General features: G+C 48.5%; 2 protein-coding genes across 2 annotated transcripts; one reads left to right on the top strand and one right to left on the bottom strand.

The window, feature by feature from the left end:
* Positions 1 to 1,371: 1,371 nt before the first annotated feature.
* parp12b (poly (ADP-ribose) polymerase family, member 12b) lies at positions 1,372 to 11,751 on the bottom strand (the record flags this gene model as incomplete). The annotated part of the gene is made up of 8 exons (XM_079294833.1): positions 1,372 to 1,801; positions 2,938 to 3,058; positions 5,288 to 5,456; positions 5,548 to 5,674; positions 6,345 to 6,440; positions 8,157 to 8,406; positions 10,182 to 10,317; positions 11,249 to 11,751. The coding sequence occupies 8 exons, from the start codon at positions 11,749 to 11,751 to the stop codon at positions 1,698 to 1,700; spliced, it is 1,506 nt and encodes a 501-aa protein (XP_079150959.1). The 3' UTR covers positions 1,372 to 1,697.
* A 483-nt stretch (positions 11,752 to 12,234) lies between these two features.
* Positions 12,235 to 16,272, top strand: ovch1 (ovochymase 1; the record flags this gene model as incomplete). Its single annotated transcript, XM_079294830.1, has 13 exons — positions 12,235 to 12,280; positions 12,427 to 12,504; positions 12,913 to 13,096; positions 13,176 to 13,284; positions 13,329 to 13,518; positions 14,103 to 14,242; positions 14,587 to 14,641; positions 14,809 to 14,847; positions 14,961 to 15,183; positions 15,375 to 15,532; positions 15,661 to 15,747; positions 15,837 to 15,973; positions 16,111 to 16,272. 13 exons carry the CDS (start codon positions 12,235 to 12,237, stop codon positions 16,270 to 16,272), a joined length of 1,608 nt encoding a protein of 535 aa, XP_079150956.1.
* Between the last annotated feature and the right edge of the window lie 332 nt (positions 16,273 to 16,604).

Below are 16,604 nucleotides of genomic sequence, written 5' to 3'. Positions count from 1 at the left end.
GGATTAACTAACCCTAACTACCAGATCCATCTAAATGGTCCTACTGGTTATCTGGATTAACTAACCCTAACTACCAGATCCATCTCAACCGTCCTACTGGTTATCTGGATTAACTAACCCTAACTACCAGATCCATCTCAACCGTCCTACTGGTTATCTGGATTAACTAACCCTAACTACCAGATCCATCTAAATGGTCCTACTGGTTATCTGGATTAACTAACCCTAACTACCAGATCCATCTCAACCATCCTACTGGTTATCTGGATTAACTAACCCTAACTACCAGATCCATCTCAACCGTCCTACTGGTTATCTGGATTAACTAACCCTAACTACCAGATCCATCTCAACCGTCCTACTGGTTATCTGGATCAACTAACCCTAACTACCAGATCCATCTCAACCGTCCTACTGGTTATCTGGATCAACTAACCCTAACTACCAGATCCATCTCAACCGTCCTACTGGTTATCTGGATCAACTAACCCTAACTACCAGATCCATCTCAACCGTCCTACTGGTTATCTGGATCAACTAACCCTAACTACCAGATCCATCTCAACCGTCCTACTGGTTATCTGGATCAACTAACCCTAACTACCAGATCCATCTCAACCGTCCTACTGGTTATCTGGATTAACTAACCCTAACTACCAGATCCATCTCAACCATCCTACTGGTTATCTGGATTAACTAACCCTAACTACCAGATCCATCTCAACCGTCCTACTGGTTATCTGGATCAACTAACCCTACCTACCAGATCCATCTAAATGGTCCTACTGGTTATCTGGATCAACTAACCCTAACTACCAGATCCATCTCAACTGTCCTACTGGTTATCTGGATCAACTAACCCTAACTACCAGATCCATCTCAACCGTCCTACTGGTTATCTGGATTAACTAACCCTAACTACCAGATCCATCTAAATGGTCCTACTGGTTATCTGGATTAACTAACCCTAACTACCAGATCCATCTCAACCGTCCTACTGGTTATCTGGATTAACTAACCCTAACTACCAGATCCATCTAAATGGTCCTACTGGTTATCTGGATTAACTAACCCTAACTACCAGATCCATCTCAACCATCCTACTGGTTATCTGGATTAACTAACCCTAACTACCAGATCCATCTCAACCGTCCTACTGGTTATCTGGATTAACTAACCCTAACTACCAGATCCATCTCAACCATCCTACTGGTTATCTGGATTAACTAACCCTAACTACCAGATCCATCTCAACCGTCCTACTGGTTATCTGGATTAACTAACCCTAACTACCAGATCCATCTCAACCATCCTACTGGTTATCTGGATTAACTAACCCTAACTACCAGATCCATCTCAACCGTCCTACTGGTTATCTGGATCAACTAACCCTACCTACCAGATCCATCTAAATGGTCCTACTGGTTATCTGGATCAACTAACCCTAACTACCAGATCCATCTCAACTGTCCTACTGGTTATCTGGATCAACTAACCCTACCTACCAGATCCATCTCAACCGTCCTATGAAGCTGGTTATCAACTCGGTAAACCAACGATGGTTTCTCAATCTGGATGTGGGACATACACATAAAAGGGGCGGGGTTTGCAGCATCTGACCAATCACAAACATGGACAGCGCTATATTTCCAGTCCAGATGTGGTGAACCAAGTTAAGGCACTTGATCAGGTCCACATCAGTTCATGGTTTTCTTTTTTTCCACCTCGGCCACAGAGACGAAGCGCGGTCGACGACAAACCCTCCTCTTGGTTTTGTGTTTGGGGTTCCTCTGGTACATGTCTGCAGTGAAGGAGATCACAGAGAAGAGTTTCTCAAAAAGCTGACGGCAAAATGCTAAACTTTCAGATTAGAAGTTAGAAATAACGAATTTAGTCAGAGAAATAAACTCAAACGTGAACAGTTTGAGTTTAAAAGGTTTATTTGAACGTAATAATAACGCATTCAATTGTTATTAACTGTTAAAAGTTAAAATTATTACTAAATCTGGTGAAAGGCACTAACATAAATCTTAGGATTTAGCTTAGGGACTTGTCTGTCTTGTTGTGGGACTTTTTACTTATCTTTACTTGGGTTAGGGTTAGTTAGGGTTACTTAATTTAGGAAGTGACTTGTGACTTATTGTCTTGAGATTTATATTTCTTGATGAGGGACTCGTCTTTGGACTAACTCGTCTTAACTAGGGACTCGTCTTTGGACTAACTTGTCTTGACTAGGGACTCGTCTTTGGACTAACCCGTCTTGACGAGGGACTCGTCTTTGGACTAACTCGTCTTGACGAGGGACTCGTCTTTGGACTAACTCGTCTTGACGAGGGACTCGTCTTTGGACTAACTCGTCTTGACTAGGGACTCGTATTTGGACTAACCCGTCTTGACGAGGGACTCGTCTTTGGACTAACCCGTCTTGACGAGGGACTCGTCTTTGGACTAACTCGTCTTGACGAGGGACTCGTATTTGGACTAACCCGTCTTAACTAGGGACTCGTATTTGGACTAACCCGTCTTGACGAGGGACTCGTCTTTGGACTAACTCGTCTTGACGAGGGACTCGTCTTTGGACTAACTCGTCTTGACGAGGGACTCGTCTTTGGACTAACTCGTCTTTGGACTAACTCGTCTTGACGAGGGACTCGTCTTTGGACTAAACCGTCTTGACGAGGGACTCGTCTTTGGACTAACCCGTCTTGACGAGGGACTCGTCTTTGGACTAACCCGTCTTGACGAGGGACTCGTCTTTGGACTAACCCGTCTTGACGAGGGACTCGTCTTTGGACTAACTCGTCTTGACGAGGGACTCGTCTTTGGACTAACCCGTCTTGACGAGGGACTCGTCTTTGGACTAACTCGTCTTTGGACTAGCTCGGGACTGTTTAGCTAAAACCTTACAGGTGACTTGAAAAACACTGGAAAACTTACCTTGGAAGCTGATGACATACTGTCGTTGGCCTTTCACCAGCTTGACTTCAGCTGTTCTGCCAGACAGAACGGCTTCTTCCAGAGTCTGCGATGTCACTGATGTGGTGCGCTGCTTTTCATCCTGAGAGAGTTAGAGAGCAGTCAGCTCATCAATATGCTAATATTATAATCCCAGTATGCATTGATGTGATGATTTACAGGTCAGAAAATGTCTAACCTTTTAGGCTTGAATTCACCTGTGCAACTAATCCCCAGACCTCTACAGCTAGTCCCCGGACCTCTACAGCTAGTCCCCGGACCTCTACAGCTAGTCCCCGGACCTCTACAGCTAGTCCCCGGACCTCTACAGCTAGTCCCCGGACCTCTACAGCTAGTCCCAGACCTCTACAGCTAGTCCCCAGGCCTCTACAGCTAGTCCCCAGGCCTCTACAGCTAGTCCCCAGGCCTCTACAGCTAGTCCCCAGACCTCTACAGCTAGTCCCCAGACCTCTACAGCTAGTCCCCAGACCTCTACAGCTAGTCCCCAGACCTCTACAGATAGTCCCCAGACCTCTACAGCTAGTCCCCAGACCTCTACAGCTAGTCCCCAGACCTCTACAGCTAGTCCCCAGACCTCTACAGCTAGTCCCCAGACCTCTACAGCTAGTCCCCAGACCTCTACAGCTAGTCCCCAGGCCTCTACAGCTAGTCCCCAGGCCTCTACAGCTAGTCCCCAGGCCTCTACAGCTAGTCCCCAGACCTCTACAGCTAGTCCCCAGACCTCTACAGCTAGTCCCCAGACCTCTACAGCTAGTCCCCAGACCTCTACAGCTAGTCCCCAGACCTCTACAGCTAGTCCCCAGACCTCTACAGCTAGTCCCCAGACCTCTACAGCTAGTCCCCAGACCTCTACAGCTAGTCCCCAGACCTCTACAGCTAGTCCCCAGACCTCTACAGCTAGTCCCCAGACCTCTACAGCTAGTCCCCAGACCTCTACAGCTAGTCCCCAGGCCTCTACAGCTAGTCCCCAGGCCTCTACAGCTAGTCCCCAGACCTCTACAGCTAGTCCCCAGACCTCTACAGCTAGTCCCCAGACCTCTACAGCTAGTCCCCAGACCTCTACAGCTAGTCCCCAGACCTCCACAGCTAGTCCCGTGACCTCTACAGCTAGTCCCCAGACCTCTACAGCTAGTCCCCGGACCTCTACAGCTAGTCCCCAGACCTCTACAGCTAGTCCCCAGACCTCTACAGCTAGTCCCCAGGCCTCTACAGCTAGTCCCCAGACCTCTACAGCTAGTCCCCGGACCTCTACAGCTAGTCCCCAGGCCTCTACAGCTAGTCCCCGGACCTCTACAGCTAGTCCCCAGGCCTCTACAGCTAGTCCCCAGACCTCTACAGCTAGTCCCCAGACCTCTACAGCTAGTCCCCAGACCTCTACAGCTAGTCCCCAGACCTCTACAGCTAGTCCCCAGGCCTCTACAGCTAGTCCCCAGGCCTCTACAGCTAGTCCCCAGGCCTCTACAGCTAGTCCCCAGACCTCTACAGCTAGTCCCCAGACCTCTACAGCTAGTCCCCAGACCTCTACAGCTAGTCCCCAGACCTCTACAGCTAGTCCCCAGACCTCTACAGCTAGTCCCCAGACCTCTACAGCTAGTCCCCAGACCTCTACAGCTAGTCCCCAGACCTCTACAGCTAGTCCCCAGGCCTCTACAGCTAGTCCCCAGACCTCTACAGCTAGTCCCCAGACCTCTACAGCTAGTCCCCAGACCTCTACAGCTAGTCCCCAGACCTCTACAGCTAGTCCCCAGACCTCTACAGCTAGTCCCCAGACCTCTACAGCTAGTCCCCAGACCTCTACAGCTAGTCCCCAGACCTCTACAGCTAGTCCCCAGGCCTCTACAGCTAGTCCCCAGGCCTCTACAGCTAGTCCCCAGGCCTCTACAGCTAGTCCCCAGACCTCTACAGCTAGTCCCCAGACCTCTACAGCTAGTCCCCAGACCTCTACAGCTAGTCCCCAGACCTCTACAGCTAGTCCCCAGACCTCTACAGCTAGTCCCCAGACCTCCACAGCTAGTCCCGTGACCTCTACAGCTAGTCCCCGGACCTCTACAGCTAGTCCCCAGACCTCTACAGCTAGTCCCCAGACCTCTACAGCTAGTCCCCAGACCTCTACAGCTAGTCCCCGGACCTCTACAGCTAGTCCCCAGACCTCTACAGCTAGTCCCCGGACCTCCTGATACTACTCTCCAGGGCTGCAACAAGTCCCCAGACGTCTTCAGCAAGTCTTGAGCAGAACAGCAGCTAGAACCCCTCCTGAACTCCTAAACCCTCTAATCTTTACCCTCACACTTTCCCCAGCAGTCCGACTCACCGGCTGTCCATACTCCACCCAGTTGCCCATGTCCCCTTTGTAGTACCACAGCCACTCAGTTGTCAGGATGTAGTGAGGCGGCTTAGTTACAGAGGAAACCGTGGAGAGACGGCGGACATGCTGCCACCCTCGAGTCATCGTCAGGAAGTTGACGGGCCGATTGCCGCAACTGAAAACAGAGGAAAGAATACTTTCAATCAGCAACTCATCAACAGCAGATTATCAGAAAACCTGAACAAAGATGAGATATGACCTCTGACCTCTGAGTCTTGGACGGGTCACAGAAATCTCGCTCCATGTCCTCCATGTGCTGCAGGTCTGTCCAGGTGAGGCCATCGAACACCTCCCACTTGTAGGGAAGGTGGAAGTGAACGAGGCGACACTCGTCTACACAAAGAGAAACCAGAGACTACAGTTCCAACAACACCAACCACTGCACCAGAAAGACTTCTGTTCTAAATCACAGACTTCAAATCCATGAGCAATAAATGTTCTTTCATACATCTTTATTGAATTAAAACGAGCACATTAGTAAGTACAAAATAAAATGTGGATATGAAAACGCTGAACACAAAAAGAGTCACTTTAGGAGGCAGCATTGTGAATGGATATTGTAGAGAGGGTTTTTATTTTAATCTATTTAGGAGAAACATCTATTTATCAAGAAATAATAATTTAGAAGAAATGATAATAATTTCAAGTTTATTTAGAAAGAAAACAAATCAATATAGAGTCGTATTTTTCTGATTGTATGAAAGTATAGAAATAAAAAAGATTCTTTTGCTGTTTATGTTTCGAGTAAAAAGAAAACACAGAAAACAAATCAACATATTTAACCATTTTGTACCAAGTGCTCTTCAGCTGTATTCAACTTATTTAGTGTTTTATATGAACTTGATGTCTTCACATCAGACTGAGACACTAAGATATGAAGAGAGTAAACCGAGACTTCGCTGCCACCTAGTGGAGTTTAAATGAAACTGAGCAGATCAGACCTCAGTGAATCAGATGAGAGGAAGACCGTCAGGTAACGATGACGTAATGAAGATGAACTCACTCTGGAACTTGCAGCTGTTTCTGGTGAAGTGCAGACAGATTTCCTCCCTCTCGTCCGTCTGATCCACAGATTTATGCAAAGATTCAGAAAGTTTCTCTGAGAAGACACACAAACAACCGAAGAGTCAACAAAACCACCAGATAGCTGACAGAGTGGTGAACAGGTGTGTTCATGTCAGCTGATAGCTGACGGAGTGGTGAACAGGTGTGTTCATGTCAGCCGATAGCTGACGGAGTGGTGAACAGGTGTGTTCATGTCACCTGATAGCTGACAGAGTGGTGAACAGGTGTGTTTGTGTCACCTGATAGCTGACGGAGTGGTGAACAGGTGTGTTCATGTCACCTGATAGCTGACGGAGTGGTGAACAGGTGTGTTCATGTCACCTGATAGCTGACGGAGTGGTGAACAGGTGTGTTCGTGTCACCTGATAGCTGACAGAGTGGTGAACAGGTGTGTTCGTGTCACCTGATAGCTGACAGAGTGGTGAACAGGTGTGTTCATGTCACCTGATAGCTGACGGAGTGGTGAACAGGCGTGTTCATGTCACCTGATAGCTGACAGAGTGGTGAACAGGTGTGTTCATGTCACCTGATAGCTGACGGAGTGGTGAACAGGTGTGTTCATGTCACCTGATAGCTGACGGAGTGGTGCACAGGTGTGTTCATGTCACCTGATAGCTGACGGAGTGGTGCACATGTGTGTTCATGTCACCTGATAGCTGACAGTGGTGCACAGGTGTGTTCATGTCACCTGATAGCTGACGGAGTGGTGAACAGGTGTGTTCATGTCACCTGATAGCTGACGGAGTGGTGAACAGGTGTGTTCATGTCACCTGATAGCTGACAGAGTGGTGAACAGGTGTGTTCGTGTCACCTGATAGCTGACAGAGTGGTGAACAGGTGTGTTCATGTCACCTGATAGCTGACGGAGTGGTGAACAGGTGTGTTCATGTCACCTGATAGCTGACGGAGTGGTGAACAGGTGTGTTCATGTCACCTGATAGCTGACGGAGTGGTGCACAGGTGTGTTCATGTCACCTGATAGCTGACGGAGTGGTGAACAGGTGTGTTCATGTCACCTGATAGCTGACGGAGTGGTGCACATGTGTGTTCATGTCACCTGATAGCTGACAGAGTGGTGAACAGGTGTGTTCATGTCACCTGATAGCTGACGGAGTGGTGAACAGGTGTGTTCATGTCACCTGATAGCTGACGGAGTGGTGCACAGGTGTGTTCATGTCACCTGATAGCTGACGGAGTGGTGCACATGTGTGTTCATGTCACCTGATAGCTGACAGTGGTGCACAGGTGTGTTCATGTCACCTGATAGCTGACGGAGTGGTGAACAGGTGTGTTCATGTCACCTGATAGCTGACGGAGTGGTGAACAGGTGTGTTCATGTCACCTGATAGCTGACAGAGTGGTGAACAGGTGTGTTTGTGTCACCTGATAGCTGACAGAGTGGTGAACAGGTGTGTTCATGTCACCTGATAGCTGACGGAGTGGTGAACAGGTGTGTTCATGTCACCTGATAGCTGACAGAGTGGTGAACAGGTGTGTTCATGTCACCTGATAGCTGACGGAGTGGTGAACAGGTGTGTTCATGTCACCTGATAGCTGACGGAGTGGTGCACAGGTGTGTTCATGTCACCTGATAGCTGACGGAGTGGTGAACAGGTGTGTTCATGTCACCTGATAGCTGACGGAGTGGTGCACATGTGTGTTCATGTCACCTGATAGCTGACAGTGGTGCACAGGTGTGTTCATGTCACCTGATAGCTGACGGAGTGGTGAACAGGTGTGTTCGTGTCACCTGAGGCTGCAGCAGTGAGGTGGTGGATGTTCCTGTAGATGAAGGGCAGCTCCTGGATGACGCCTCCGCTCAGTCCTCTCTCCTCCAGCATGCGGCGGCCATGTTGGTCGATGGCATGGTGCCGGTTGCACCTGAGTCCGAACACGCAGTCGCCCTGAACGAAGTGCTGACACAGGTGCACTTTGGTGCAGTTCTCCTGGAAGCTGCAGCCGCCGTGAAGACCAGAGCCTTTGTTGTAGTGCAGACACACCTGAGACAGGAAGTCATACAGAGACGCATTAATGGACAGAAAATACATTTTTCATTTATATTTCTAAATATGAGATACCGTAAATATGTAAAGACATTGTAGCAGGATGTATATTGTTGAACGTGATAAATATTCATAGAAACCAGTCGAACCTACAGAACAAATTGTTTTACTTTACCTCTGAGGAAACACATATTTTCTTTTGTTCTTTTTTCTTTCTGACTCAACCTTCTGCTTCTGTTTGAGCGTCTTCGATGCTTCTCTTCAACTTCTCTTCTTCTCTGGACTTTTTTTAAATAAAGTTGTTCTTTTTTCATTGTTACTGTAAATGACATGAAGCCTATTCTGACATTTGGAGTGACAGCTGTATCGTCCAATCAGAGAGCAGGATCCTCATCCGAGTTCATTTGTCCAGAAGAAACCGCAAAAGAGTGAAAACAGAGAAGAGACAAACCACCTGTTTGAATGGAGATCAGAGAGAATAAAGAAGACGAGCCGATGAATGTAAAGCGTCTCAGAGGGGAAGTGATCCGATGATGATTATTATTATTATTATTATTATTATGTGATTGTTTGGTCAACAAACATCACAAAATAATGAATATGTCCATCAGAGTTCAAGAGGACGTCTTTAAATGTCCACAGAGACTCTGGGTAAATCCCAAGTCTCATCTCCTCGCTCGAACCGGAAGTTGTTCTGCGCCGCCATATTGACGACCGTCCCAAAGATTTTATTTCTGCTCTGAGGAGCGAGGAGAGAGGAGGGAGGAGAGAGGAGCGAGGAGGGAGGAGCGAGGAGAGAGGAGGGAGGAGGGAGGAGCGAGGAGAGAGGAGCGAGGAGGGAGGAGAGAGGAGAAAGGAGGGAGGAGGGAGGAGGGAGGAGCGAGGAGCGAGGAGTGAGGAGAAAGGAGGGAGGAGGGAGGAGAGAGGAGCGAGGAGAGAGGAGCGAGGAGCGAGGAGGGAGGAGAGAGGAGCGAGGAGCGAGGAGCGAGGAGAGAGGAGAGAGGAGAGAGGAGCGAGGAGAGAGGAGCGAGGAGAGAGGAGCGAGGAGGGAGGAGAGAGGAGAGAGGAGCGAGGAGAGAGGAGGGAGGAGGGTTACTGTTATTAAGTACAGTGATCATGTGAAAAGACACAAACTTCTCTAAAGTCTCTCCAGCTGTTTAAGCCGACTGACAGCTGATCATGTGATCATCAGCACCGTCATCAGAAACAGACGTCGCTTCACGTGACGCAACTGAGGAAAGGACGTCTCATGTCTCCTAAAACATATCTCCTCGTTCCTCTCTCCTCGCATGGTTTTGAGGGAAACGGGGATGTACCCTCTGTCAGCTGTGTGTCTCTGGTGTGTCTCAGGTGTCTCAGGTGTGTCTCTGGAGTGTGTCTCAGGTGTCTCTGGAGTCTCATGTGTGTCTCTGGAGTGTGTCTCAGGTGTGTCTCTGGAGTGTGTCTCAGGTGTCTCTAGAGTCTCATGTGTGTCTCAGGTGTGTCTCAGGTGTCTCATGAGTGTCTCAGGTGTGTCTCATGAGTGTCTCAGGTGTGTCTCATGAGTGTCTCATGAGTGTCTCAGGTGTGTCTCAGGTGTCTCATGAGTGTCTCAGGTGTCTCAGGAGTGTCTCAGGAGTGTCTCAGGAGTGTCTCAGGTGTGTCTCATGAGTGTCTCAGGTGTCTCATGAGTGTCTCAGGAGTGTCTCAGGTGTCTCAGGAGTGTCTCAGGTGTGTCTCAGGAGTGTCTCAGCTGTCTCAGGTGTGTCTCAGCTGTCTCAGGTGTGCGGTACCTCTGGCAGCAGCGTGCGGTCGTTCTGCAGCAGCAGCAGCAGCAGTTGGTCCTCGTTGAGCTCGTGCAGCGTACAGTCTCTCAGTAACTCAAAGTTATGAGCTGAACGAATGTCGTGGGACAATTTACACAACTTCCTGTAACGAACAAGGTTAACGAGTCAGACGTCTGTAATCAGCACTTCATATTCATTCATATCCGCTAATGTGTGTTCATGGGAATGAATGTGTATCATGATCTCAGCTGCCATTATTGATATTAACGTGTACTATTTCTTATGAATGTGGATATCGTGTATTTTGCGCCGATGTTGGTTTTAAATAGTTTGATGTCTGAACTTGTTAGAATAATAATAATCATTTGTTTGTGTCTGTGACGTGTTCTCACAGTAAGTAACTCAATGTTTTACTGTCGATTGTTACATTAATAAAGATGCAACTCATTTCTTTTCATTCACGAATCATCTGAACATTATTTGCATTCATCGATGGATTCTCAACTTTTTAAAACCAAAGTGTGATTTACTTTATTGTGAAATAAAACAGAAACAGAAAATGTATTGATCACTAAATTAAAACAGATTTCATAAGAGACTTCAGCACTGGGACGTTCCTGTCAAGAGAGAACTGTTAGAATATAGAAATATGATATTTATATTTTCAGAGGAACCAAGAGACCAAAGACAGGAACTGTCCACAAACTTATGGCCATGAAGTGGAAGCTAACGTCACTTCTAGTTCATATTTCTTGGACCGGCTCACAGCTTCTCTTCAACTTTCATTCTCTGGAAAACAGATGGATCAGCTGTTCCATGACGTCACAGCTGCTGTTCAGGTTTCATTTACTTAACTTTCGTTTTCGTCTCATATCACTCCGCAGCGGAGGAAAACACAGGAAATAGTCCTCAATGAGTACGAAAACAAGAGCAGGTAATTATCTTGTAGAAGTAGTTGTAGTATTTTATACTACTATTTACACTACTTATACAACTACAACTCAAAACAAGGCTTTTTACTGAGCAGGTATCAGAGCGATGAAGAGATCGAGCGGAACACCTGAGCGACTCACCTGCCTTTGCCAAACCTGCAGTTTCCATAGATGAAGAACTTGCAGAGGTGCAGCTGCGGGCAGCCGCCGCTCTGCTCCCGGTGCCCCCCTCCGCTCTGCTCCCGGTGCCCCCCGCCGCTCTGCTCCCGGTGCCCCCCTCCGCTCTGCTCCCGGTGCCCCCCACCGCTCTGCTCCCGGTGCCCCCCGCCGCTCTGCTCCCGGTGCCCCCCGCCGCTCTGCTCCCGGTGCCCCCCGCCGCTCTGCTCCCGGCAGCCGCCGCTCTTCTCCCGGCTGTAACTTCTGCACAGCCGCAGGGACGTCTTGGCCACCACGGTGCAGTCCTCGAGCCGCTCCCCGCGGACCAATAGGAAGCGGGGACACTTCTGCACGATGAAGCAGAACTCTTCTTCGTTGACGTCGCAGTGCTGCAGCAGCTTCCGGTGCAGCTGCAGCAGCTTCATGGCTCCGGAGCTGCTGCACAAGAAGCCGGTGGCGAGCTGCACCTCTCTGCTGTAGCCGGCCATGACTGCTCGCTGCTCGGCTTCTTCTGGTCTCTACCGAGCCTCTACCGGGAGGACACCAGCCGCACACTTCCGCTGACAGCCTGTCAAAATAAAAGCACGCTGTCACACAACAGCTGTTTGCTGTGTGAGAGGTGACAGCCAATCACAGCCGCTGGTAGTGTGTCGGGAAATAAATAGGAGAAAGAAAGAGGATTTATTATAATAACAATAATAACATTATTATTATTAAATATTATGATTTATTTTTCATATATTTCCACTAATAAAATGAATAAACACGACATTCATGAACTCTGATTGCATACATAAACATATTCATTCATGCAACAATGTTTCTTTTCTTCCTCTTTGACTCAAACGTGCGGGTGTAACGTGCTCGTGACGGTGCAGGTGTCGCAGCTGTTTCTAATCACACAGGTGAGACTCGTCAAAGAGTGTGACGTCACAGCGGATCAGAGCGCGGTGGCTGGTCGGTGAGACAGGATGCTGTCTGTCTGCGTGCTGGTGTGTCTGCTCACCGTTCACTCAGGTGAGAAACACCTTCAGTTCAGCTGACCAGCTGCTCTCAGGTCAGCTGACCTGCTGCTCTCAGGTCAGCTGACCAGCTGCTCTCAGGTCAGCTGACCTGCTGCTCTCAGGTCAGCTGAACTGAGCCCATCTGTTCTGTGTCTGCAGCGCTCCACGCGAGTCTGATCCAGAATCAGCTGAACGGGACTTTAAATGAGACTTTCTCTGGATACTTTGGTTTCAGAGGTAAGTTCATATTTAATATATTTACACATCATAACGTTTGTGCTGCGTTACATTTCAAATAAAGAGTTTTAGCATTTATGATCAAATGTTCTGAATTATAATACAGAAATCATTAAAGTGACGTTTCGAAATGTATTCATAAAATTATATTTAAGCAAAGACCTGTTTAACAAAGGTATTTATTTAAAGAATATCAAATGTGTTAACTGTAGTAAAAATAAATGATAGATAAATAAAATAATCATTAAAGTGTGACTCAATCAATATTAAAATACAACTATTATATTTATAAAGAATTGAGCTAATATATATATTTTTATCAGTTTCAAATTACAGTTCCTTACATAAATTATTCAATATAAAATAAATAAAATGCTGTAGTTTGAACCGTCTGTGGTGTGACTGCAGACCTGTCGGGGGTGCGGTCCTTCAGTCCAGAACAGGAGCTGGAGTCCAGGATCATCGGGGGTCAGGAGGCCTGGGCCAACTCGTGGCCCTGGCAGGTTTGCCTCCGCTTCGCCTCCATGCCGGCCTGCGGAGGAGCCATCATCGGCCCCACGTGGGTCGTCTCTGCTGCGCACTGCTTCAAAAGGTCAGAGGTCATCTGTTTAGATCTGGACTAGACCAGGTCTACATGGACCATCATTTCAGAAACGTGTCTCCTGCTGCAGGTACAATAAAGCTTCTTTCTGGATGGTTCTGGCTGGAAAACACGACCTGGATAATCCTCATGAACCCCGACAACAAGTCAGGACCCTGTACATCCTAGACCAGGTTCAGGTGTGTAAAGCAGAATCTGACTCTTGTGTTAACTCCCTGTCCAGGTGGTTGGAGTCTCCATGATCAGCAACCATCCGGCCTACAACACTCGGACCAAAGAGAGCGACTTGGCTCTGCTGAAGCTGCAGCAGCCGCTGGTCTTCAACCAGTTCGTCAGACCCATCGACATCTGGATGTCTCCGCTGACCCCCTTCAGGAAGTGCACCATCACGGGCTGGGGGTCCACCCGAGAGAGTGAGGAGGTGTTCAGACTCGTCTTCTGTGAAGTCAGTTCAAGCGTTAAAGCTGCATTCTCTCTAGTGTCCACCAGGGGGCGACTCCTCTGGTTGTATAGAAGTCTATAGAAAATGACTCTACTTCTCTCTTGATTTATTCCCTCAGTAAACATTGTAAACATGAGTTTATGTCTCAATCTCTAGTTTCAAGTCTTCTTCAATACAGCATGATGTTCATTTAGTACATTATGGTCCATTTAGAGTCACACAGACCATAAAGCAGGGGATGCTTTAGGGCGGGGCTACACGCTGATTGACAGGTGAGCTCGAAATGTCGGTCCACAAACCGACGGTGATGTCATGGTGACTACGTCCTCTTAAAGACAGTCTGTGACTTCTTACCATCTTGTTTTTGTGAATGACAGAAAGGTGCGTCATCATCTGATGTCCTTTCATAAAGGATGGTTCAGTGTATCCTACGCTGAAGGAGAAGGAAGCATTGAAGCACCTTTCCTTATTTTAGAGTTCAGCAGCTCTGACACTTCTGGCTCATTTCACTCAGCTAGGAACCTTCTCCTCCCTCTTCCTCCTCCTCTTCCTCAGATGGACCTCGAGTTAACAGACTGCAGGAGGTGAACGTGACCATCCTGTCCCCTGAAGCCTGTGACCGGTACTACCGCGGGAGGATGCGGCCCTCCATGTTCTGTGCTGGGAAGCACTCAGGAGGAGCAGACGCCTGCCAGGTACCTGGTCCATCAGGGTCCATCAGGCCCCAGAATCTGGACTACGGAGCCCTTTGAACCAGTCTGAGACACGAGAGACAGAAATCCGATGGCTTAAGAGTCAACTGGACAGACTCTACACTTTGTCTCTAACTTTGTTCTGTCTTGTCTTTGTCGTTCCATCTGGTCTCCGTTGAGCCGTCTTCCTTGTCTTCCTTGTCTCATCTCTTCATCCTCTGTGTCGTACTTTCTTTGTTCCGTTAGTCTCGTCATGCTGTCTGTTATTCTGTCTTTGTCTCTTTTTATCGTGCCGTGTCTTCTGCTGTCCTGCCTCTGTCTCTAACATGTCCCTGTTTCTGTCTCAGGGGGACTCTGGAGGTCCTTTGACCTGCTTCAACGGCAAGAGGTATGAGCTGGCAGGTTTGGTGAGTTGGGGGGTCGGTTGTGGACGAGCAAAAAGACCAGGAGTCTACACCCAAATCCAACAACACACTCCGTGGATGTCCGACATCATGAGTATGTGTCACAGATAATCCAACAGCCGAGAGCGTATCTGGAAGTCTGACATGTGACTGCTTCATTCACAGGTCAGGACATCTCGTTGGACCATGACGTCAGTACTGAAGGTATCTTCTGACGTTACGCTGTATTCCTACTTCAATCTGCAAAGAGAACTCTTCTATGTGCATTAAACTACAGTGTACGGGCGTTCATGTTATTCTGTCCACCTGTATGACAGAGAACACGTGTGGTAAGAAGCAGAGCTCCAGCTGTCAGAAGCTTCCAGGCCTCGCTGCTCTCTCGGTGTCCCAGAACGGGGCCGTGTCTGTGGGGAACGTGAGTGAGTGCTGCCCCTTCTTCTGGCCCTGGCAGGTCAGCCTGCAGTCCAACGGACGCCACTACTGCAGCGGAGCGCTGATCCACCAACGCTGGGTCCTCACGGCACAGCACTGCAATGTCAGGTAATGCTGATACGACTTCCACTGCAGGGGAGCAGTGACCCACCGCCACAACATGAACAGGTGGTTCTACTACTAGTGCTACTTTTACTGCAGTGGATCTGCTGTTGCGAGGTCTTCACTGCAGAACACCGCTACGTCAGGTACTTCTACTACTCCTGCTGTTAATGCTGACTCTTGTTTTGTCCCTGCAGAGCTAGGGAGGACGTGGTGGTTCTGGGAGTTTATGACCTCCGGTTCTCGTCGTCTCAAACCATCCCGGTGGACGAGGTCTTCAATCCGCCACAGGACGGCAGCTTCCCCCCGACCTCTGACCTGTCACTGCTCCGCCTCAGCGTGCCCGCCAGACTCGGTGGGAGCACCTGAACATAAAGCACGCAAACACTGTGCACTGCATGGTGTGCTTACTGAGGCTTGATGGCTCCAATGAGTGAAATATTGAACTTCTGGTGGTGTCTCCAGGCTCTCGTGTGTTTCCAGTTTGTGTCCCCGATGAGGAGGACGATGAGGACCTCGATGACAGCTGGTCTTGTGTCACAACCGGCTGGGGAGCCTTGAAAGCAACAGGTATTCTCCACATGACACGCAGAGTTCTGGTTTCGCGTCTGAGTCGAACGAACGTCCTCTGAGGCGTCTCTGTCTTGTTTCCTGCACAGAGGACATCAATCCAGAGCGGCTGCACCACGTCGGACTGACTTTGGTTAATCAGACGACCTGCAGGGAGAAGTGGGGCGAAGGACTCATCACTGACTCTCACATCTGTTCGCATCCTGCAGGCTCCGCCTCCTGCATGGTAACTCCACCCTGAGGCCGGTGGACCCCGCTGTCGGTTATGTTTAAGTCTCTGATGGAGATCCCTCAGCTGTGATGAATTTGCTTTAAGACCAAATAACTTGTTCCGATGAAGATCTGTTCATTTCTGTCTTGCAGGGCGACTCCGGAGCTCCGCTGCTGTGTCGGAAACGTGGCGCCTACTTCCTGTTTGGCATGGTCACATGGGGCAGCAGGCGGTGTGACGCAGACAAACCGGCCATCTTTTCCAGAATATCTGATTATCGCTTGTGGATGTCTGACGTGACTGAAGACGTCTGAATGTTTGTTAGGAAATAAAGTCTTTAACTGGAAGCTGTTTGACTTTTCTTGGATTTGTTTTGAGCTGAGCTGGAAAGTTTGAAGGACTTTTACTTCGATCCAGTGAACTCGGCCGTACCTGGTTGTGGATAATCGATTTGGACTAAACTCATTATTTCGTTTGTAAGACTTGAGCTTTGACTTAAAGTGTTTTAATCCGGCGGAACATTTCACTTATTGGTCTGAGAACTAATCCTTCAAGATATCTCTATATCCTTCATCAGAGCTTCAGCAGTCATGAACATGAAGAGCTGGTGAATGTTTCCTAAAATTAGAAAAACGATGCACAATGT

This window comes from Melanostigma gelatinosum, assembly GCF_949748355.1.
Source record: "Melanostigma gelatinosum genome assembly, chromosome: 22".
Lineage (NCBI taxonomy): Eukaryota > Metazoa > Chordata > Actinopteri > Perciformes > Zoarcidae > Melanostigma > Melanostigma gelatinosum.
This window is presented reverse-complemented; position numbering and strand designations above follow the sequence as displayed.